At 35.1% G+C, this 24,078-nt stretch overlaps 1 protein-coding gene across 6 annotated transcripts; it reads right to left on the bottom strand.

The window, feature by feature from the left end:
- Positions 1 to 6: 6 nt before the first annotated feature.
- si:dkey-17m8.1 (C-Jun-amino-terminal kinase-interacting protein 4) lies at positions 7 to 22,336 on the bottom strand. 6 transcript variants are annotated; one of them, XM_067401540.1, is made up of 29 exons: positions 22,168 to 22,335; positions 21,708 to 21,787; positions 20,864 to 21,335; positions 19,327 to 19,521; positions 17,711 to 17,831; positions 16,972 to 17,042; positions 16,811 to 16,878; positions 16,591 to 16,666; positions 15,101 to 15,276; positions 13,429 to 13,691; positions 13,184 to 13,241; positions 12,885 to 13,037; positions 10,076 to 10,142; positions 9,837 to 9,964; positions 9,419 to 9,472; positions 9,194 to 9,334; positions 8,528 to 8,654; positions 8,215 to 8,298; positions 6,281 to 6,328; positions 5,752 to 5,893; positions 4,831 to 4,873; positions 3,252 to 3,332; positions 3,090 to 3,157; positions 2,862 to 3,010; positions 2,608 to 2,779; positions 2,223 to 2,336; positions 2,026 to 2,124; positions 1,184 to 1,276; positions 7 to 1,026 (listed from the first exon to the last, which is right to left on the bottom strand). In XM_067401540.1, the coding sequence occupies exons 3-29, from the start codon at positions 20,960 to 20,962 to the stop codon at positions 917 to 919; spliced, it is 3,000 nt and encodes a 999-aa protein (XP_067257641.1). In that variant the 5' UTR covers positions 20,963 to 21,335; positions 21,708 to 21,787; positions 22,168 to 22,335; the 3' UTR covers positions 7 to 916. The 6 variants fall into 6 exon arrangements, with proteins under 6 accessions (XP_067257641.1, XP_067257660.1, XP_067257633.1 ...); XM_067401559.1 differs by lacking the exon at positions 21,708 to 21,787 and having other exon boundaries at positions 15,101 to 15,273; positions 22,168 to 22,336; XM_067401532.1 differs by lacking the exon at positions 21,708 to 21,787.
- Between the last annotated feature and the right edge of the window lie 1,742 nt (positions 22,337 to 24,078).

The following is a 24,078-nucleotide window of genomic DNA, read 5'->3' as shown; positions in this document are numbered from 1 at the left end:
TCATACATGCAGCTTTGGTGCTTTATTTTGCCAATACAGAAACACTTTTCAGACCAAAACTCAACTCAATTTATAACAATAGTGAAAATGTATTTACAAAGTTCCATATTACTATATGAAACACTTCTTCCAGTTAACAAAACATGTAATCTCTTTCTCTCTCACTCATTAAATAGGCAGAGCCACATGTTTGCTCATTCAAAAATACTGCAAGAATTGCCATACAGACACCTCCATTCATTTCACAACAAATAACTTAGAAACCAACAACCAAATAATAATGAAATTAAAAATAAAACCTCATCCTCAACACGAAACCTGCATTGTTAAAAAAAAAAAAAAAAATCAAGGACAGTCAAAATGTACGTAGTGTCAATCCTGGTCAGTTTCTTGTCATTGTGATGTTTTTTCATGCAAGTTTTCCAGCTGATCTAATGCATTTTTCAAAAAGTATTTTGCAAAGTACTGCTTGTCCTGACCAGCAGCTTATCGGTTCAAATACATCACTCCCAGTGATTTGAAATAAAAGAAATAAAAAATATAGTAGTAATTCCTGGACGAGCATAACAGTCACAACCTGTTTGTTCCAGTATTTAGGATGATTGATTCATTAACCAAAAAATAAAATAAAACACTGGCCAAATACAGAAAACACAAAATAAGGCACACTGAAGAGAAGCCAGTTGAGCGGTCAGTTCACCCCAAAACAAGTAAAATAAAAGTGCAGAATGAGTGTTGTATGTCCAAAATTACATTTCTTTATGTTACTGCTGTACTTTGACTTCAGGCCCTTTAATGCCCTTTGGGAGCGTCTATAGAAGGGGACAGAAGAACAGTAATGCACTGTAGTATGTAGTGCGCTCGATCATGTCCTGATAGCGCTCAAAGGCAGTTTGAGTCAACAGCTGAAGTGCTTTCAGAGGGCGGGGCTTGGGACGGAGAGGGTGGGGCTCTGCCAAATAATCATGTGACTTCGCTCTGATCTCTGTAGAACACTCTCACTGGCCCCATCACTTCCATCATCTCCTAAAGAGGAAAAAATATTTAATTATATCCTTCATAAAACATGCTCAATGGAAGAATAAAATTCTTAAAAAAAATAATAATAATAATTTATGAATTTATAATTTGAATAAAAAAATTCTTAAGGTTGTGATATAATTTGCCAAGAGAAAAGTCTCACCAATTCGGAAGTTGATATATCCTTCCCCTCCACTGAGAATGAGCTGAGAGGTAGTAGCAGCGCCATCTGCTGAACTGGAAGAGGTACGGCAGCCTGCATTGATTGTAAGTCCAGAAAGAAACAAAGTGGTTAAAAATATACAATAGAGTGCAACAGTGCCCACCCCCTTTTTTCAACGGCGCTGGATCCAGAAGTATTTTTTCCATTCATTTTTACCATAGGAACTTAAAAAAGTCTTATTTAAAGAGTCACAACACAATAAATTTTGATTTGAAGGAGAAAAAAAGTATTCGAAAATCAGACAAAAGAGGGAAATAAGTTCAGTCCCATGAGGAAAAACTACTCATTTACAAATGTTGATTATTTTTCTAAGTTTAATACAAAATATGCATATGTATATATACAAACATTTAAGTATTTTGAGAGTGTAGAGAGACCAACTCGATTACATTCACAGTGCTTCATGGTAGTGGGCGGAGCTAACAAGATCTTTTGGCGCTTGTTGCTTTTTTTGACTGATTGGTGTAATTTTCTGTATAGCATCATGGGTAATGTAGTTTTTCACCAGGAATTCCACGATTATTTTATAAATACGCTGAAATTAAGCTGGCTGATGGCTTCAACAGGAGCAAATACCATGGATTCACAAATTCATCCCTCACAGTAAGTCTGTCTTTAATGTTTATAAGATATCGTTCAAAATCAATTTCCCTATGGAGATAATGAATGGAGTTTTTACTTCCAGAACCCGACTGTTGCACTCTGTTGTAACAATTACTCCCAATACTGGTGTTAATACTGGTCTTCCATCAACTCTTACTGAAAGTAAACAAGGTTCGAACCTGGAGCAGAAATAATGAATTTAACTGCTTGTCGGTGGCCATGGTAACAGAGCTGAGCTGAAGCAAGAGAGCAATATGGTATGGAGCAGGACTCTGAACCTACCAAAAGAAAAAAACAATCGAAATTCAACGAATGTTGAAGTTTCATAATTCAAAGCCACTCAAGAAGAGTTTATTTTAGTGGGAAAAACACTTACTGAGTGACAGGCGAGCTGAGAAGATTGCACCACTTCCTGTGCCCACCCATAGCCGCCCACTGACCACAGACAAGGCTGTGATCTGAAGAGGAGAGAGAGACAGGAACGCAGAACCTGTCAAATGGAGAGGGGTAAACAAACAAACAAAAAAATAACACTTAATAAATACAAAGTTTGAAGGAAAAAAAAAAAAGACAGCATTTATTTGAAACAAAATCTTTTTACTGTCACTTTTTTCAATTTAATGCATCCTTGCTTAATAAAATTATTAATTTCTTGACCTCAAATTATTAACAGTAGTGTACAGTATATCTAAAAAACTGGCACTCATGCATGTAAGATTTCATGAAATATCCATATCAATGAATGAATTCAATTCAAATACCTAAAGCTTTATTCACTATAGATGATAAATCTACTTCCTGTAGCGGGCGGCCAGTTGTCCAATCAAAAAGCCTAAGAATGGGATCCAATCGGCAGGAGGCCCAGACTCCACTTCCTGCTGCGCACAGAAAACGCACCTGCTGCTCACTTCGCTCAGACACTGTGAACGATTTCTAAATGGACAGATAGATCAGTGAAAGAGTCAGAATGAACAATGATGAACAATGAACAACTCCATTTCCATCCGAAACCAACCTCCACTTTCCGATTTTTCACACTGATCATGTAAACTTTATTCCAGTATCCCACCCAAAGACAGCCCTCCTTTGCTAGGCAACAGCGAATGGGCTGCAAAGGTGGTGTGCCGAGGGAAAGCTCCTCTTGAGACTGGAGATTCCAGATGCCTACGAATATGATCATTACAAGCCATAAGTACCATTCATATCTAAATAACACACCCAAACAGAGAAACCTCAAACACACCTGAATTGTGGGTGAAGAATGCAAGCGTCCCATTGGCCAAGCCAGCGATCACCTCGCCCTGAGAATACCTTTATATATTCACAAGAAATTCAATCAGGACCCTCTGGCATTTCATTTACATCAAAGATAACAAAAAATGGCAGTGATTGTAAAGACACTGACGTCAGAGAGTGCACCCCCTCAGAAAGACTGACAGACTGCAGACATCGGCGTCTGGAGCTGGAGGATGAATGAATCAGCACTCTGCAAGAGGAACAACATGAGATGATGAAACTTATCTTAATGCTACATTGCCTAAAACAACAGCTGGTGACAACTAGATTTTTACTTTTTTTAAAAAAAAAAAGGTACTATATGTAACTTTTTATGGAAGCTCGTTTCCGCCATGGAATACAAAATGAAAAAGGTAATTGCGATTTTTTTATCTCACAGTTCTGACTTTTTCTCAGAATTGCAAGTTTATATCATCAGACTTTCAGACTTTATAACATGCAACTGTGAGTTTATATCTAACAATTCTGAGAAAAGAAGTCAAAAATTGTGAAATATAAACTAGAAATTATGAGAAATAAAATTAGAATTGCGAGTTTATAACTCACAACTGCAACTCTGTATCACGTGTAAATTCGCAATTGTGAGAAAAAAAAAGAAAAGAAAAAAAAAAAGAGTCCGAATTATGAGATAAAAAGTCACAATTATCTTTTAATTTTTTAAATTCCATGCTGGAAACAAGCTTTCATACATGTCTGATTTTTTCCCCTCAATTTCGCGTTTATATCTCACAATTCTGAGAAAAAAAGTCAGATTTGCAGGATATAAACTTGGAATTGCAAGATACAAAAAACAGTTAGAAAAAAAAGTTAGCTCATAATTCTGACCTTTTTCCTCAGAAGTGCGAGTTTATATTGCGAGTTATAAATTCAGTAAAAAAAAGTATTTTTCCTCAGAATTTGACTTTTTATCTGCAAGTTTATATCATGCATTTCAGACTTTTTTCCCCCACAGAATTGTGAAATAGAAACTCGCACTTCCAAAAAAAAAAAAAAAGAAAAAAAAAATCTGAATATGAGATATAAACTAGCAATTGCAAGAAAATAAAAGTCAGAATTGTGAGATTAAAAGTCACAATTATACCTTTTTTATTTGCTTATTCCATGGTGGAAACAAGCTTCCATACTTTTTGGCCTCTAGCGGTTGAAGCATAAAACTACAAATTATTTGCGGAAGAACATTGTTTTGATCATTATGTGACTTGTGCTTCAGCTCTGCTATTCTGCCCAGATGAGTGTGATGGCTTGACGCACGCCGCTGTGATCACGGTTAACAGGGGAACCTGATCAAAAGACTGGCAACGCTGACATTAAGACATAACGACTGTGTTCATATCACAGAATGGTGGAAGCTATTATAAATTGCCTAGGCTATTTATAGGCAAACAGACCAAAGTAGTAGTAAGTGGTTTAGAGATTGGCATTGTTACCAACATATACATTGTTTTGTGAACATAGTCAATGCACGGCAAATGTGATGCTGTGAAAGTATATTGATTCAAGTTGCATTGTGTAGCTTTAAGAAAATGTTAGATGTGCTGGACAATTTGAGGTATTATTTATTTCTACAGAATGAGCTATGTATGAAACTTAAATACTTAATGTAGTACGGATTTAAAAAAAAAAAACAACAACAACAAAAAACTATATACTGAAATAAGATCAAATAAATCAGAAAGAGATGCCCTCACCCTCCATCCTGTGTTCCAATCCACACAGTTCCTGCAGTGTCTCCTAACATAAGAGTTAAGACATCATTGCTCAGTACAACTCGCCAATACTCAGTAATACTGAGAATATCCAACAGCAAGAGCAGCTGATATGAATATAGAATATTAAGTGACATGCCATGAAAGGTTAATAACGCACCTAAATGTTATAAAGAAAATATTAAGCAATTAACTTCAGACAGGGGTGTAAAAAATGTAGAAAAAAATGTATGTAAAGTGTGAAAAAAAGTCAAAGAATCATCTTGCTAAAAATATACTTGAAATAAATAAATAATATACAAATAACTGTTCTTAAGTATAGACTGATGAAATCAAGAGGTTGAGGAGATGAGGCCTGCATAGGGAGCAATGACATTTCCTCTCTCAAGATCCATAAATGTCCTAAAAACATATTTAAATCAGTTCATGTGAGTACAGTGGTTCAATATTAATATTATAAAGCGACAAGAATATTTTTGGTTTGCCAAAAAAACCCAAATAATGACTTATTTAGTGATGGCCGATTTCAAAACACTGCTTCAGGAAGCTTCGGAGCTTCTTAAGTACAAAATCAGCATGTTAAGACTGATTTCTGAAGGGTCATGTGACACTTAAGACTGGAGTAATGATGCTGAAAATTCAGCTTTGACATCACAGGAATAAGTAATATTTTAAAATAGGAAAAAGTAATTTTTACTTGTAATAATATTTCACAATATTATGGTTTTTACTGTATTTTTGATTAAATAATTGCTGCCTTGGTTAGCATAAGAGAAAGTAAAGCACCTCAAGACAATACTTACAGTAAGTACTAATACTCAAATGTCTTGCACCCCTACACCCAGAACTCTCAGGTGTGTATACCACTGTAAAATAAAACAAAGCTGCAGTGTTCCGACTGACCAGTAGGGGGCACAGCACAGATGCATAATGCAGGGGATGAGGGTGGAAGGCTGAACTGGTCCAGAATGGTATTGGAGCGAGCCGGGTCAATCACTGTGACATCACTGCTGGAAACGGGTCCAGTGACGGCCCACACCGAACACTGAGGATGGGAGGCGGGGTGTGAAATGTTTACAACAATGACACGATGCAACATGGTAATTACATGAAAGTGGTGGTTAAATGCAATTTTGTACAAGCCAAGAACCTACTCTGTAATACAAGGTTCCCAAAGTTCATACAAAAACTGAAATTTAGGGAATTTTAAAACTGGGATTTCCAGTCCAACTTTTATGCAAGTTTTATTCTTGACTCTAAAATATGTAATCAGCAAAAAAATTGCTCTTTGTGAGTGTTATGTGTAATAAATCATTTTTAAAAACCTTATTCACATAATTACAAATGACTAGAACAATCATGTAAATGAAGGCGTGGAAACCCTGTACATGTCAATCAGCTGTAAAAGATTGTGATGGTTTGCTGAACATACCGTCTGCTCTCCTGATATCTCTGGAGGAACTGCAACAGCACATGTGAGCTGTAAAAAAAAATATAAATTTATAAATCAACATTCTGTAAATCCCTGACCCTTACTCTCAACGGGCTAAAATCAGACACACAGCTGAGAAATGTGGAAAACTTCTAAAACGTAGATTATGGTGACGTTAGAAGCAAAATTAATGTGTTTAACTTGAGACACAAATAGCTTATTGGAACACAGAGAAAAGAAGTGAAAAAACAGAATTGTTTTTATATGTTAACTATGTTATGTTAACTAAAATTAAAACTATTAAAAAATAATTTTCAGTAATTGAAATAAAGCTAAAATATAATAAAATATACGGTACAGTAGTGACCAAAAGTGAGGTCCAGAGGGGATATTTGATTTTATTGATAAGTTTGATTAAACCATCAAAATATAAGGGAATTTTTTTATATATATTTTAAATATGAAGGAACAAAACTCTAAATTTGGTTGATATCTGACAAAATTATTTGACAAAAAACTACAGCTATAGGTTTTATTGTACTATGCAAAAAAAAAAAAAAAATGCATAGAAAAACAAAAAGCTCACAGGAAAAAGCATACAATGACTACATCATTAATTTTTCATTAGTTCTCTCTTGTTTTTGCACGTTCATATTTTCTTTGTATGACAGCCCTGTCAAAAATTGAATCTGCACAATTTGGCATGTTTCATCACTGTATCACAAATAAAACGACTCCAAGCACAACTATGCATTATGCTTACAAAATCTTTATATTTAATAATATTTGAATAAGGGTCAGTTTTTCTAGGTTGGACATCACTTTTGGCCACTACCATAATTTTAGATAAAAAAAAAAAACTATTAAAAAACACATTCAAATTAGAAATGATACTTTGGCAACTAACTAAAATAAGTTAAAGTTGAAGTACTAAAACAAGTAAAACAAAAACTGACTAAAGACTAAAACTGAATTAATAGCTAAATAGAAATACATATGTAAAAACTAATAAAAAAAACAAAATTTTTAAATTTAAAATGAAAATATAAAAATAAACATCAATTCAAAATAATAATAAATTCAATAATATTATGTGAATAATAGACCCCTTAAAAGTTTGTAAACATTGCAACGTTTCCTGGTGGGCGGGGCTTAGCTGGAGGCAAAAAGAGACGCTGGACTCAATGTTGACAAGCATAAGCTAGCATGTTTTAGGAGGGATTTATTAAACATGGATGCAGAAGAAGGTTCAGAACTGTCCGAATATGTATCTGCAGGACCGTGACAGCTATTTTTGTAAATTAACTTAAGTTTGGATTTCCTAGACAACATATGAATTACTTTCGGGTGGTTCGGGGAATTTTGTCAAGGCTTATTGTCTAATGTAACCTAACACTGGGCTAACTATGATTATGGCTAGCAATGTGGATTATTTTAAGAGACCATTCAAAGGATGGCACACACATCTATCGCTGTATGTTTGTTTAACATTTAAGCTAGCTAGTGCGCTGAAAGTTGGCGACTTTTCACCTATGAAACAGAAACTTGCTGATTTGTACTAGATAAAACCAACAAACCATTACATATGCATCGATTATTTGACCTGATATGAAGTGTGCACTGCAAACACGAGTATTATTTATGATCGTCTCCGTCCAGTCTGTACGCCGTACTGCATTCAACCACAATTATCTTTTTGATTTTTGTGCAGGAATGTCTGGCGGGATCTGGTAAAACTTTAGTTTTGAACCAAAAGTCCTGTTCCTTCTATTCTGGCAGCCAAAAACACAACAAGATGACATTTTAAAATCAAAACCTCAAACTTTTAGTGCACCCGCTATTAGTTCCTATTTATGTTTTGCCTCCAGCTAGAGCGGTGACATCACAGTGATGTACGCGATTAAGGGGTCTATAGAGTGATCAGTGACCCTCACCTTCGCTGTAGCATCTCTCTGGTCCAGCAGTCTCAGCTGGATGAGGACAGGCACGTCTTTAGGTTCAGCAGGAGGTTCAGAGTCCTGCATCACATAAACACACACTTTTACAATCAAATGATTCATAAACCCACTGAGAGGATGTTAGTTAAGGAGTATGATTGAGAGTGTGGAAATTTGTAGACATATACTCAATTTGTAGACTAGTAAACTCACTAGTCACACTTTGGGGTGGGGGCGGCTCACAGGGCAACTGTATTCCACCTGTTGCTATAGATACCAACTGAATGAAACAATGTGTATGTATGTTTACCTTTATGTTTGTAACAGCGAGAGGCACGCTCCATCCATGGAGCTGTTTTTTACCCAGAGTACCCCACACGTGAGAACGGATCTCCCTGTACAACTCTCTCTTCCTTAACCTGGGAGAAGGAGAAGTCCTGCACAAAAAACAAAACAAAAACAAAGCTTTGCCTTCACAGTGATACATTACATTTTCAAATATATTCAAATAGAAAACAGTTGTTTTAAATTGTACTAATATTTCACAATAAGATATATTCAATTCATTAAAAAGTACATTCAAATTAAATTCACACATACAATGATTTGAAAATATCACTTCTGTGATTATGTTTTTAATTTGTGAATTAATATTCATTTTTGGGGTGAAAAAGTTAAGACATCACAGCAAAAAATTATGCATTTCAAAACTGCTTCCCTAATTATTAATATCGGAAAAATGTCAAGTCATGTAAAGCAACCATCAAAGTCATACTGTACGGTGTAACCAACATGTAGCAAAAAATGCATAAAACAGGAAATTATATCACAGAGAGGACTCCTGCAGACACCCTGATGTATGTATCAAGGTCAACAAGCTTCTTAAAATATGAATAGTGTAATGAATGAATAGTCTTAGAGACCTGACATCCACCCTATCACGTATCACTTAGCAGGAAGAGGAAAGAGGACTCACTCTTTTAGGGGCGGTCTCGTGGAGAGTTGCTGTGGAGACCCCACTGGTGTTTGTGCAGGAGCTGGCGCGGGAGAGATAGTTAATGCTAAAGCTGTGGCTGGTGCTATCTGACCCTTTGTCAAACCTAGAAAACGATTAAACCTGCAAGAAAGAAAAAAATGTGCTCAGAGCAGGAAATACCGTGAGAAAACCGGTTTACAGGTATATACTGTACAGTATCCTCACCTGCTCCAGACACCACCCTTCCCTTCCACAGGGGGGCGCTCTTCTTTAGCAACTCTAGAGGACAACATAAATAAATTAGTTTAACTACAGTTTTACATGTTCTGTGTAAAACATGTGTCTTTGCCTGTGCAGAAGTCACTGCCACAATGCTAGAGCCATATGTGATTGCTAAGGCGCTCCGACTGATTTTTAGAGCATTGCCATGTCATTTCTCAGGAGTTCTGGGTAGTTTTTTTTTTAATGGATTAATTCAAAATAGCAAATATATGGACAAGCCATATGATTTGTTGCATTATTTAATGCACCACTTGAGATGAAGGTTAACAGATCTTGTTCCCCACTTTACAGTTCTGAATGACAGGTGAACGTTTCTGTAAAAGATGAAGAAATGCATCCTGGGAGAGGTCGAATAACACACCTTAGAGTCTGAGAGCGCCGCATAGTTTCCTGCAGTTCAAACAGTCGCTCTTTGTACTGATTTTTCTCCATGACGACCCGGGCCATTTCAGAACGAGAGAAGCGACGGAGGGAGGTAGGTAGAGAGGCCTGGAGTGAACAACAGAGAATGAGGCAGGAATTTGGCATTGTTTTAGGATTAAGTGGAAGTAGAGTTTTCACAATAGTGATATCAAACATATCTGTAAATATGCCTTGCACCTGAAATCTTTCATACAGACTTACATCAGGGTCCTCTGACTGGATTGTCTCTAGCTCTTTTCGTAACCTGTTGTGAAATAAAAAGCCATTTAATAAATAAATAAAAAACAAACTGTTGCCTATCATCTACACTACAAAAGTTTGGGGTCAGTATGTTTTTTTTTTTAAAGAAACAAATACTTTTGTACAGCAAGGATGCATTAAATTGATCAAAAGTGACAGTTAATACATTTATAATGTTAAAAAGATATCTATTTTAAATCAGTTCTGTTCTGACGGATCATGCGACGCTGTTGAAATTACAGGAATAAATTACAGTTACTTGAGATTGCAATAATATTTTAAAAATTTACAGATTCTTACTATATTTTTGATCAATTAAATGCAGGCTTGTTTAGTAGGGGTGTAAGTTAATGGGGGTGTAAGTGTACGGTATGGGCAATCCATTTTCTAATCCAGAAGGGGGCGCACGCAGTAATATAATGCTGTTTGCTAACAGGAAAAAGAGCAGAAGAAGAACTGCGCATATGCAAATGACTTGAGCGTTTGAAAACAAAGCTCATGTGTCTTTCTGCGCTCATGGACAAAAGAGTATACTTTGAAAGGCAAAATGGAGAAGAAAATTAAGTATAGGAGGGTTAAGCTTTGAATGTTTAAATATAGTTTAAGTGGAGCAAATTGTAACACTCCTAATAAACAAGTTTTATTTTTCATTATTCTATTTATTTTGTACTTTTATAACACAAGATGCTTTTTGGTTTTGAAGGTGATTGTGACCAAATACCTTTTGATTTTTATGAGCCCTGCAAAAAAAAAAAAGAGCTATGCAAGAGTGAATTCTGTTACTGCTTAGTGCTTAATACACTAAAAGGAGGCTGTACTGTACCAACTAGGGGACTAAATGTAAATGCCGCTAGGTGGAACGGTAACACTTTACTTGAAGGGGTGTGCATAAGACTGACATGACACCTTCATAATCTTGACATGACACGTGTCATGAATATGAAGGAGGTTTTATGAATGTTTATGACAACTGTCATTAAATGTCATTCGCTCAATTATGTCATTTTTAATGCAAAGATGACATTGTTTGAGATGTCCGAGTTATGACAACTTGACATAAACCAACACATCATAACCTGTCAGTGTCTTTGTCATGACAACTTGACATCATTTAGCTTTATGGGTTAACATTACATTAAACTGTCATGTGGTTGGTTTTGACATGAGGCCATTATAATAGTGTCATGAATATGTATCTTGAGCTCAAGTACAGTGGTACAAATTGAACTTGTCATTAAAATGTCATTAAGTGACAAAACTCTGACAAATAATTTTATAACAGTGTCATGACTATTTTTCATTTCATGTTTTTTTTTTGTTTTTGTTTTTTTTAAGTTTCCTCCAACAGAAGGTCAGATAATAGACAATTTCAAATTTTGTAAAAAAGATGACACTGTTATAAAATAATGGTAACACTTTATTTTAGGGTCTTTTAACTAGTTGCTTATTACTATTAGCATTCATATGGCTAAAATATTGGCTATTTATTAGTACTTATAAAGCACATATTAATGCCTTATTCTGCATGATCTTATTCTACATTCTTAATCCTACCCAATACCTAAACCTAACAATTAACTATAATAAGCAGTAAATTAAGTTTGAGTTAAGTAAATTAAGTCATAGTTAATCGTTTATATATGTGTTCCCTATACTGAAGTGTTACCAAAATAATGTAATGTAATGTTAACCCATAAAGCTAAGTAGTTTTTTAAGTTTGATAATTAATCTGCTATGTCATGTTTATGACAGGTTATGGATGTTTTGCTAATGTCAAGTTGTCATGACAAAGACACTGACAGGTTATGATGTGTTGGTTTATGTCAAGTTGTCGTAACAAAGACATCTCAAACAATGTCATCTTTGCATTAAAAATGACATAATTGAGCAAATGACATTTAATGACAGTTGTCATAAACATGCATAAAACCTCCTTCATATTCATGACACGTGTCATGTCAAGATTATGAAGGTGTCATGTCAGTCTTATGCACACCCCTTCAAGTAAAGTGTTACCGGTAGGGTAAACTAATTTGCACTACTGTCTATTCAAAGTAAAATAAAAGAAACCTAGCATTATGGATTTGTTCCTTTGTCCATTAACACTTTAATTTAGGGTCCAATTCTCACTTTTAACTAGTTGCTTCTCAGCATGCATATTACTAGGATATTGGCTGTTTATTAGTACTTATAATGCACATATTAATGCCTTATTCTGCATGACAATATTCTACATCCCATTGTCCTACCCCATACCTAAATTTAACAACTACCTTACAAACTATTAATTATCAGTAATTAGGGATTTATTGAGGCAAAAGTCATAGTTAATAGTAAGAATTAGACCCTACACTAAAGTGTGACCATTTTTCCTATTGTACCAAAATCATACCGAACTGTGACCACAAAACTGGGGTACCGAACCGTAACCTTTGTGTACCATTACACCCCTATTATTTAACATAAGAATCTTCTTTCAAAAACAAAATCTTACCCACCCTATACCTTTAAACAACAGTGCATATTTTTTCCTGATCACAATCCTACATTAAATATTTATCAGGTTTTGTTCCTGAAAATACTGAGCAGTGTCATTTTATGTATATGACTTTGACTTTAATATATATAACAGTGGGAATGATACAGTTTAAAGAACTGCTTGGTTAAGTATTCAGTAAACTGCTAATTCTAAATTAAGTCCTGATAAATTTCAGGTTTTACATAAAGAATCAATAATTCGCTTTACCGCTTGGTTTCCTCCTCCATCTCCTTGGTTTTCCCTTCTAGTCGAGTGATGGTTTCATGGCAAGAAGCAAGTTCCATATTCAGGGAAGATCTTTCACTGGTCAGCTCCTCAACACGGGATATAAGGGCCTTACGAGCAGCATCCACCATTTCACTGAGACAGAAGCAAAGGCATGGATATGGATGGATAGATGGATGGATATACGTGTGTAGATAGACAGACAGATCAGAGATTCAGAGCCTCATTCAAACCACAATTTTGACAATAAAAAGATTGTTAGGTATTAAAAAAAATCTTACTGAGTGTGTTTTAGTTCCTCATACTGAGAAAGAATCTGTTCAAACTGGTCTGTGCTATCTGTAAACAAAACAAAAACACAAAAACACTTAACCACACACATGCATAACTGCTTAATTATTGTACAGACAATAACAAACATTTTCGATTGCAATTGATAGGAACTTTATGCTTTCACCTGTTCCTTCTTTCAAATGTGAATTTCTTCTAACACACACACAGATTAAACACATGATCACACATGTACCTCTGACGCTGGCCCCTTGGTCGACGTTTTCCACATATTCCCTGCTGAGTTCAGATAACTCTGAAAACACAGAGTCGGTATTCCTCAACTCCCACTCCAAGCAATCAGAGTCGGTGTCCATCTCTTCCTCCTCCTGTGATTTTTCTCCATCTGTCACCTTCTGGTCTTCATCTACCTCTCTCTTATCCTCCTGGGTTTGTTTCATCTCATCAAACAAACTAGAGTTTAGTCCAGAGGTCTCGGTCTTCGAACAAACAGGAGAGCTGGAACGAGCAAAGAGAGACAGATGAACAGAAAAGATGACACAAAGTTGTTTATGGGAAATAGATTAATTATGAGTATATAAGAAATGCAATCAAATATTATCAATGTTAACCAAACTCATAAGACTGTATTTATTAATTTTTTCCATGCCATGCAGGAGGAGACAAATGGCAAAAAATCCTCTGACTTGACTTAAAAATAAATCAAATAATAGAACATCCACAGGATGTTACACACATTAACAGAGAAACAAACACCCACTCACTTCCTGACTTCGGTAAGACAAAAAGACAAGTGCATGACAAAAAAGAAAGAAAAACAGAAAGTTGACTGAGACACACAAGCCTTAAACGACCTTTACAGTATAAAAAACATTTATGGATTTCACCAAAAAAAAAAAGAAAAAAAAAAGTGCCATTTAAAAAGTATGATTTTCAGTAAGATTTTTAAAGTTCTTGAAAGAAATCTCTTATTCTCATCAAGGCTGCAATCATTTGATCAACAAATATTGCAAAAAACAGTAATATTGTGAAATATATTTTAAAATGTATTCCTTTTCAACATCATTACTTCAGTCTTCAGTGTCACATGATCCTTCAGAAATCATTCTGATATGCTAATTTGAGTCTCAAAAAACATTTTTTTTTTTTTAAATTTATTATCAATGTTGAAAAGAGTCTTCTGTTAATTTTAGTTAAAAGCATTTATTTTGTGTGTATACAGCACATATATTAAAAACTATATATACTGTATATTCAAAAAATATTCATCAAACTGGTACTGATTAGGCATGTGACGATATCAAATTTTCATGTTAGGATAATTGCTGAAGCTTTTATCACGGTATACAGTATTATCACAATACTAAAATAGATTGCAAAAAAAAAAAAAAAGTGTTTTCATAGTATAACAGGTTTAATAACTTGTATGGTGTAACTTAATCTGAACGGCTGTTTGAATAATTTAAATACTGTTCAGAAACAGAAAGTAGTGCAGCTGCTTTGTTTAAAGGGTTACCAGGGTAACAGCTGCATTTCTGCTGATCCATAATGCCCTCTGCTATGAGAAAGTGAAAGTGCATTATTATTCAGCAACAGGGAGTCTCCTTTACTCTTTCCGCGATACTGCTCATGCGTATTAAGGTTGCTTATATCAGAGAGTGTGCATGCCTCTTTGACGCAGCACACACGCAGTGATGTAAGTTTTAACCAGTTGATGGAAAAGTATTCTTAAAATGCATTCTAATAATCGGAATAATTCGTAATAAACAATTATTTACTGTATTTTGAAGTGCCCACAATAACAATACAGTGCACGATCATTATCGTGATATACCGTACTACCATATATCAGCACATGTCTAGTACAGATACAGTACAATACAGTGTCTCCTTGTAAATTACTGTACCTTGTTTCAACAAAGCCCTTCAAATGGGCCAGCTCAGGGGTGGAGCTTATGATGTCACTGATGAAGGATTGATCATTATTATGGTTGACCTCAGCATCGGTTGTGTTGCTGTCATTGGTTACAGTAATTTCTGACACTGTGGAATCAGGGCCACCGCCAGGTTTTGGACCATGCTGCTGAAAGAGAGGGATAAAAAAAGAGGTTTTATACTAGCAATCAGGACTTGACATTAAAGGGTTAGTCCACCCAAAAATGAAAATTTTGTAATTTATTACTCACCCTCATGTCGTTCCACACCCATAAGACCTTCGTTCATCTTCAAAACACAAATTAAGATATTTTTGATGAAATCCGATGGCTCAGTGAGGCCTGCATCGCCAGCAATAACACTCCCTTTTTAAATGCCCAGAAAGCTACTAAAAACAGTTCATGTGACTACAGTGGTTCAAGCTTAATATTATAAAGTGACGAGAATATTTTTTGTGCGCCAAAAATAACAAAATAATGACTTTATTCAACAATATCTAATGATGGGTGATTTCAAAACACTGCTTCATCAAAGCTTAACGAATCATTTGTTTCGAATCAGTGGTTCAGAGCGTGTATCAAACTGCCAAAGTCATGTGAACTATTGAAGTTTGAAAACACTTATGACGTAACGAAGCCTCGTTTACTGAAATCACGTGATTTTGGCGCTCTGAACCGCTGATTCGAAACAAAAGATTCGTAAAGCTTCAAAGCTTCATGAAGCAGTGTTTTGAAATTGCCCATCTCTAGATATTGTTGAATAAAGTCATTATTTTGTTATTTTTGGCGCACAAAAAGTATTTTCGTCGCTTTATAACATTAAGCTTGATCCACTGTACTCACATGAACTGATTTAAATATGTTTTTAGTAGCTTTCTGGGCATTGAAAAAGGGAGTGTTATTGCTGGCGATGCAGGCCTCACCGAGTCATCGGATTTCATCAAAAATATCTTAATTTGTGTTCCGAAGATGAACGAAGGTCTTACGGGTGTGGAACGATATGAGGGGGAGTAATTGATGATAGAATTTTCATTTTTGGGTGAACTAACCCTTTAACACCCGCTAGCCCACCAAATTTCAGTGTACTAAATTAAGTTACTTTTCACTGCTTATTGCATATGAACAGACAAATACACACAAAATAATGTCAAAATGCCGCTCTAAACACACAGTTATATTTTAAGTGAACGTAAACAGTTGAGAAAGAAAACGCATGAGTAACATTATAATGGATCCATGTGTCAGATCTTAAAGTGACAGCGGTCTTATATACCTGCTGCCAAATTATGAGATAATATTAAAAATATCTATATCTATCCATGTCAAAATTGTGGCCAGTGAAAATGCTGAGTAACCACAGTGGCTGGTGAGCAAAAACAGTTAACGTCAAGCCCTTCTAGCATTATAAAAGAAATATTCTGGAAGAGTGAGTGTCTATTCCACTGAATTTCAACTAAAATCACCTCTTCAGTGATGATTTCAGTTTCAGTTTGACCTTGGGTAGAAACAGCTTCTGAATGTTTGCTGTGCACATGATTCCTGCAAACAAAGATAATCTCAGCTGACATGACAACACATTGATCATTTCCAACTACTCAAAAGCAGAGGAAGTTATAGTCTTTTTTTTCATTACAAGGAACCAAATTGTGGGGTTCCATTACCTCTCAAAAAAGGGTGTGTTACCTGAAATTGGAGCCTTCACTCTCCCACTCCTTTTTCTTTTCCAGCAGATCTCGATGTGTCAGTACTAACTGAATTTTAAAAGAGAGGATTAAAAAATGATTTTAAGAAAGAACCATCAAGCTAAAACTAAAACAGACACACAGACTTAAGTATTGACGGACCTTGTTATGTGTGTGTTTGATTGAGTTTAGTTCTCTGGTAAGATTTGTTTTCTGCTCCTCCAAAGCCATCACTAAAAAGAAAAAACTATCGTCATATATTTAAAATATACATTTCTATAAATCATGCTAATGTGTATTAAAGAGATAGTTCACCAAAAAGGAAAATGACCCCATGATTTACTCACCCTCAAGCCATCCTAGGTGTATTTGACTATCTTCTTTCAGACGAACACAATCAAAGATTTAAAAATATCCTTAGTCCTCTAAGGTTTATAATGGTTGTGAATGGTAATCCAAATTTTGAAGACAAAGTTAATGCGTCCATCCATAAATCAAAATGAATCCATACAACTCCAGGGAGGTTAATAAAGGCCTTCTGAAGTGAATTGATGTGTTTGTGTAAGACAAGTATCCTTATTTAAAACCTTATAAATTAAAATAACGAGGTTGCGGTGCGACAGCCATATGCATTTGACGTATGTCCAAAAAGCGCTTTTTGGACTTTTTTTTGTCTTCAGTATTTGAATTACCATTCACAATCATTATAAACCTATACTTTTTATAAATATATCTCTGATTGTGTTCGTCTGAAAGAAGATAGTCATATACACCTAGGATGGCTTGAGGGTGAGTAAATCATGGGATAATTTTAATTTTAGTGTGAACTATCCCTTTAACAGGCTGTGACAGACAGAGAGGCAGGGCAGAAGAGTGCAAGGTTTAATTAGGAGAGACTCACATTGGTCAGCTTGTTCTCTGGCTTTCTTCTCCAGTTCTCTTTCTCTCTTTTCTCTCTCCTTTTCTCTCGCACGCATTGTTCTCCTCTCTTGCTCAAACTGGTCATCCAACTCCAAATAGCGCTGACGGTATACAGAATGGTTTAATGGTTTAATGTTTTAAAGGTATTTAAATTTAAAAGTGCAATTTTCCCTCATTAAAAAAAAGTTATACATAAAAAAAAATGAAGAAATACTTATATGTAAAACCATGTATACTCACATGAGATGACGTCAGTTAAGATAGATTATTTATGGTTGATTGCAAATAGGATTTCTCTTTAAAATGGCATAAGTAGCTTTAGCATACGTATATCTGACCAACAGGTGTCAGCAGTGACAATTCTACTTTATTTTTTTAAAGAAAGAGACCACAGAGTGACCAAAATGTGCAGGGAGAGAGAGAAATTACTACTACTACTACTAATATATTTTCAATTTAATATTTAACTCAGTTAAACAAATTCAATATAAGATGTAAATAAATATTAAAGTCGCCCTGTGGTCAAAATCACATTTTTAATGTTGTTTATGTGTCTATTTGATGTTTTTAACATGCTTTAAAACAAACCATGTGCAAATTCATAAGTCAACACCATTGGTATATTCTCTGTATATTTTTCTGTTGATATTAAAAATCAGGTAAATTTAGCAATATAGCAGGCGAATTATGTATATGATTTATATTACGATGTTATGATGAACTATATGCCTTTTCTAAGTTGTTCAAAGCGTTTCTTAGGATGCTGATTTTTAGAAGGCGAACTGAGATGGTGAACAGGAACATGGTTGGTACATTAGCAACACATTATTAGCAGCTGTTTGATAATATAGTCAAGCAAAAGGCTAATCATACAGTATCATGTCACTGACACATAAAACGCATTACCATTCTGATACATCTATTGTAGATGACCCTGTATAATTCACTCTTCTTCTTCTTCTGAATCAGTTTGTAGTTCAAACATATATGGCTAAAATAAACCAGTATTTCAGCCATTGTGCAACATTTACTACAGTAAAGTTGAGGGAGTGGATCAGGCAGGGATCTGGTGTGATTGAGTGGAGATGGGGACTAATTTGCATGTTCATGTTCCGCATATACTAAATAAAGGGTGTAGAGTTACATTCAAGCTATTTTAAGTCATGAAGAAATCATTTACACAGGAAAAAAAAATGTTTAAATGTGCCATTTTGGTGTTCAAAGATGAGTTTTAACGGATAAAATCATTGACTACGGGGGGCTTTAATACATTTTTTAAACATTTTTTACATAACTAGCAAGTCATGCTGCTTTTTGGATTGAGTGGCACAAAGAACAGCTTTCATAGTGTTTATGGAGAATGTAGCTTCCATTAGCTAACAATTCTCCAGGACAGTGGCACTGAAGCTGCCCTAGCACTAATCCACCTATGGGTGTCAATATTAAATCCAAAACTATAGTACTGCTAGAGTTCACCTTTGAAGTTTGAACATTTTTAGGAATAAAATTCATTGAAAATAAATTAAAATAAATTAAAAAAAAAAAAAAAAACAATTCACAAAAGACCTTCAATTCATCCCACAGGTTGTCTCTCACCTCCTGGCTCTCTCTCCTCAGTGTTTTCTCGCTCTGATACCTCTGCAGCAGTTCTTCCCTCTCTTCTTTCTCTTTCTCTGCCTCCTCCTCTCTCTCTCTCAGCTGAGCCCTGCAGCTCGCCAGCCCCTCCAGAACCCAGACGAGGATGGGCAGCAGAGACTCCACCACTCCAGCTCCATGAGTCTCCACCACTGACTGCAAAGAAAAAACAGTTTGAACTGTATTTGTTCCCTTGTGATGTTTTTGGTGGGTTCTTCCTCCCCATCACATTTAAAGCTCTTATCTTAGTGGCCAGTTGCACTCACAGGAAGAGCAGTACTTTTGCTTGTAAAGAAAAAATTGCTATGGTTGACTTCCCTTATGAAAAGTCAGCAAAACATCTGCTCTGAACTTCTGTTTTTGAGTGAGGGGCAAATGATTAAAATGCTTCTAAAGCTTTAAAGTCACCATGATTATTTGTATGGAATATTTCAGTATATATATATATATATATTACAAAAGATTAATCTATTCCGTACACATTATTATTTTTTACAATTTCATGTGTCCTCTTAATCTTTAAAGGGGACCTATAATGCCCCTTTTACAAGATGAAATATAAGTCTCTGGTGTCCCCAGAATGTGTCTAAAGTTTCAGCTCAAAATACCCCACAGATCATTTATTATAGCTTGTCAAATTTGCCCCTATTTGGGTGTGAGCAAAACCAAGCCTTTTTGTGTGTCCCTTTAAATGCAAATGAGCTGCTGCTCCCAGCCCGCTTTCTTGAAGAGGGCGGAGCTTTAACAGCTCAACAACAACAAAGCCGGAGAATCTCACACAGCCAAAATGATGATTGTCAGTGATGGTGTTCAGCCTTACATTGTTCAAACCAGAGTCGGACACTGATGGAGAGACTCAGGAAGAAGCTACAACTTTTAGAATGCAACTGGACGTTTCTGAATGGTTAGTGGATACATTTATGTAGTTGCTTCAACTCATCGGAGTTGATTCAACTCATCGACTAGCATGTGACATCATGTTAATCTTGTGCAAATCCAGAGCTGAATTGACCCTCGTTTGTGAAGCAATCCGGCATAAAATGAGCAGCCCAACATGGCAACAGCCCCCCAACAGTCCATAAAAAGTGATTTCTGTGAAAGATATTGTTCGTTCCATAAGTTGAATAGGGAAAGCGTAGGACATATGGCATAAGCGTTTTGAAGAATGCGGAAAGCGGAAGCACATGGCGATCATTTGTGTTTATAAAGCATATACAGTTCGAAAATGACTGATCGTTTCATTAGATAAGACCCTTATTCCTCGTCATCTTTGAAGCTGCACTGAAACTGTAATTTTGACCTTCACCCGTCTGGAGGCCATTGAAGTCCACTATAAGGAGAATAATCCTGGAATGTTTTCATCAACAACCTTAATTTCTTTTCGACTGACGAAAGAAAGACATGAACATCTTGGATGACATGGGGGTGAGTAAATTATCAGGGAAATTTTATTTGAAAATGGACTGATCCTTTAAGTTGGACACTCTTGATTGGTTACCTGTAGCTCCGAGTAGAGTTTCCCCGCCTCCTCACTCACGATATCTGGATCCAATTCCAGTTCTCCACTTCCACAAAGAACACTTTCGCCACAATCCATGTTTCTGGGCACCTTGTTCTCTGATCTGCTCTGAATCTACACCCAGCCTTGCTGTTGTACTTTGCTATACGACCCAAACGTCTTCCTTTTTTAATCACACTGTTTTCACTACCTTAAAATGGTTTCAGTGTGCATGAAAATAGCGGTAGTGTGTTAGTGACGGCGTGTATATTTACTAAAACATCTCTTATTTCCTATAAATAGCTACCTAAGAAACAGAACTATTGTCTTAAGCCGCATGGTATTTTCGGTTAATTCCTCCCCTTCCATGCTTCTCGTTTTCTGTCTCACATTCATTCTCAAAACTAAACTGACCAAAGGGGTTAGGGGTTAGTTGGCGCTGTTTGTGTCTGGAGGTGTTTCGGTGTCCATTCTGGGGGAAAAAAGGAAAAGATAAGTTGAAGTGTTGAATGTGTGTTAGTACATGTAACCCATTTTAAACAGCAACTTGTTATGCATGAAATTTATTACCCAATATTGACTGCAAGATTACATTGAATATTTGTATTTTTGTTCATTCATTTGTCACAATAGAGGGCTATTTAATTTATCTGGAAAATGGTGAAACCAATTACACAGTCTAAAATATATTTCTCCAATACATTTATATACATGTTAACATAAATATTATCCATCTCCTACTCCAAAACATGGTTTAAATATAAAGCTCAACAAAGTCTGACTGCAGTTTTAGATCTAATGTTTGAAAAATAACTACCATATAACTTTTGTAATTGTAACTCACCAAAATCGAATACTTGGTCTTTATATGGTATTTAAATATTTTTTAATTTAGCTTTCTGTTGTCACTCTTAGTGTGGTTCACTGTAAACATCGAATAAGCAAGTGAAAAAGTCATTTAAACGGCCAATATAAAAACAACTGTCAAGAACATCATGTTTATTGGGCTTTGTAGCATGAACTGTCATGAAAACAGACACATAATGTAAGTTACACACATGCATAACACACATTTGAAGTCCCAGAAAGACGAACACATCTATCAGACTCAAATAAACATTACTTCATAAACATAAAGTGCAAACATAAACTCATATATATTTAACAGAAAGTCATATTTACGTGACTTCGGCAAACACCTTGAACGCTTTCTGCGTGCGTCTGCTTTGACACTTGGCATTTTAACAGGATATTTCTCCACCAAACGATCGTTTATTTTGGTAATAGCAAATTTAGCAACTCACCTTTACATTTTACTGTGGCTCGGACACAATGTCTATGAGTTCATGGGGATGAAATTACAAGTCCTTCGCTTTAGAAACGATATCAATTACTCTAAACCAGGTTAAAGAAGTAGGCGTAGTTAGAACGTCAGTTGCTTGAGTGGCGTGAGTTCGGACCTATCACAAAGAACAACACTGAGTAAGAGCCAATAATGATGCAGAAGGGGCGGGAGATGGGCGGTGTTTCTCCCCTAAGAAATGAAAACTTTCCTGAAACTTGAACATTGACACGTGATGGCTCAGTCTCATCATGTGACTTCTGGGCAGAAAAACACACCTGGCTAAATATTTCGCATTCCAGATTGTGTCCGAGAGATTTTAGGTAATCAAAGGTCGATCGTTTTTATTCTGGCCGAGTTTACCACCTTCAGCCCTCCAGTGGTTTATGTTTATGTTTATTGCGCCGCTCCACCGGCAGCGCGCACCGACACCCTATCAGATTTCAACACATGCTTGACAGGAGAGGAAATCGAAAGAGATCTTCTGCTGCTGGCATCTACTCGAGACAAAAATAACAATAGGCACATTCGACGAATACGGTACACTGTTGGCCCATTACATTTGTAAAGCATTAGATCAGAAGCCTATAACAATTAAAATCCTACAACAATGTCATAATTCTGAAATGATCTTTTGAATTGACATTAACCCTTTCATGCATGAATTATTAAATCACATAGTAGTAATTTTTTAATGTTTGTTTTTACTTTTAAACAAGAGAAAAATGAGGCCAATAACTTTTCTCAATATGTTTTATTTTCATGAAGTTACATATATTTTGACATACGGTATAAAAAGTGATTCAATAGAACTCAATGCTTGGTCTAAAAATGTTTTTAAAACATTTTTGCAAATAAGAAGACTTCAGAAGCAAAAGCCCTTTTCTTTGAAATTAATTTTTCATTTATTTATTTATTTATTATCAGACTCAAATGTATAGGTTTCTATGGAAGAGGATTGGGGCCAAGCAATAATAAAAAAATAAAACCATCTCGAGATTAAAGTTGTTAAATTTCGAGAAAAAAGTCGAAATAAAATGTTGAGAATAAACTCATAAAATTTCAAGAAAAAACTCGTTAAATTTTGAGAAAAAGGTTGAAATAAAATGTTGAGAATAAACTCATTAAATTACGAGAACAAATTCATTAAATTATGAGAAAAATGCCGTTAAATTTCAAGAAAAAAGTCGAGATAAAATGTTGAGAATAAACTCGTTAAATTGGGAGAAAAAACATGTTAAATTTCGAGAAAAAGGTCGAGATAAAATGTTAAGAATAAACTCATTAAATTACGAGAACAAATTCGTTAATTATGAGAAAAATGTCGTTAAATTTCAAGATAAAAGTCGAGATAAAATGTTGAGAATAAACTCGTTAAATTACGAGAAAAAACTTGTTAAATTTCAAGAAAAAAGTCGAGATAAAATGTTGAGAATAAACTCGTTAAATTACGAGAACAAATTCGTTAAATTATGAGAAAAATGTCGTTAAATTTCAAGAAAAAAGTCGAGAAAAAATGTTGAGAATGAACTCGTTAAATTTTGAGAATGTTGAAAATAAACTCGTTAAATTACGAGAAAAAAAATGTTAAATTTCGAGAAAAAAGTCGAGATTAAATGTTGAGAATAAACTCGTTAAATTTCGAGAAAAAAATCGTTAAATTTCAAGAAAAATGTTGAGATAAAATGTTGAGAATAAATTCATTAAATTACGAGAAAAAAATCGTTACATTTCAAGAAAAAAGTTGAGATAAAATGTTGAGAATAAACTCGTTAAATCACGAGAAAAAACTTGTTAAATTTTGAGAAAAAGGTCGAGATAAAATGTTGAGAATAAACTCGTTAAAATACTAGAAAAAAGTTGTTAAATTACG

The sequence above is a fragment of the Chanodichthys erythropterus genome, chromosome 2 (assembly GCF_024489055.1).
Source record: "Chanodichthys erythropterus isolate Z2021 chromosome 2, ASM2448905v1, whole genome shotgun sequence".
Lineage (NCBI taxonomy): Eukaryota > Metazoa > Chordata > Actinopteri > Cypriniformes > Xenocyprididae > Chanodichthys > Chanodichthys erythropterus.
This window is presented reverse-complemented; position numbering and strand designations above follow the sequence as displayed.

What these genes read in the sequence shown, in the direction of transcription:
- si:dkey-17m8.1 (XM_067401540.1), bottom strand. Translation starts at nt 20,962, where the DNA reads ATGGATTGTGGCGAAAGTGTTCTTTGTGGAAGTGGAGAACTGGAATTG. An exon ending in TGAGGAGAGAGAGCCAGGAG is followed by an intron (nt 17,832 to 19,326) that starts GTGAGAGACAAC and finishes GTATACCGTCAG; the next exon opens with CGCTATTTGGAGTTGGATGA. An exon ending in CTCAGCTCGCCTGTCACTCA is followed by an intron (nt 2,125 to 2,222) that starts GTAAGTGTTTTT and finishes TTCTTTTGGTAG; the next exon opens with GTTCAGAGTCCTGCTCCATA.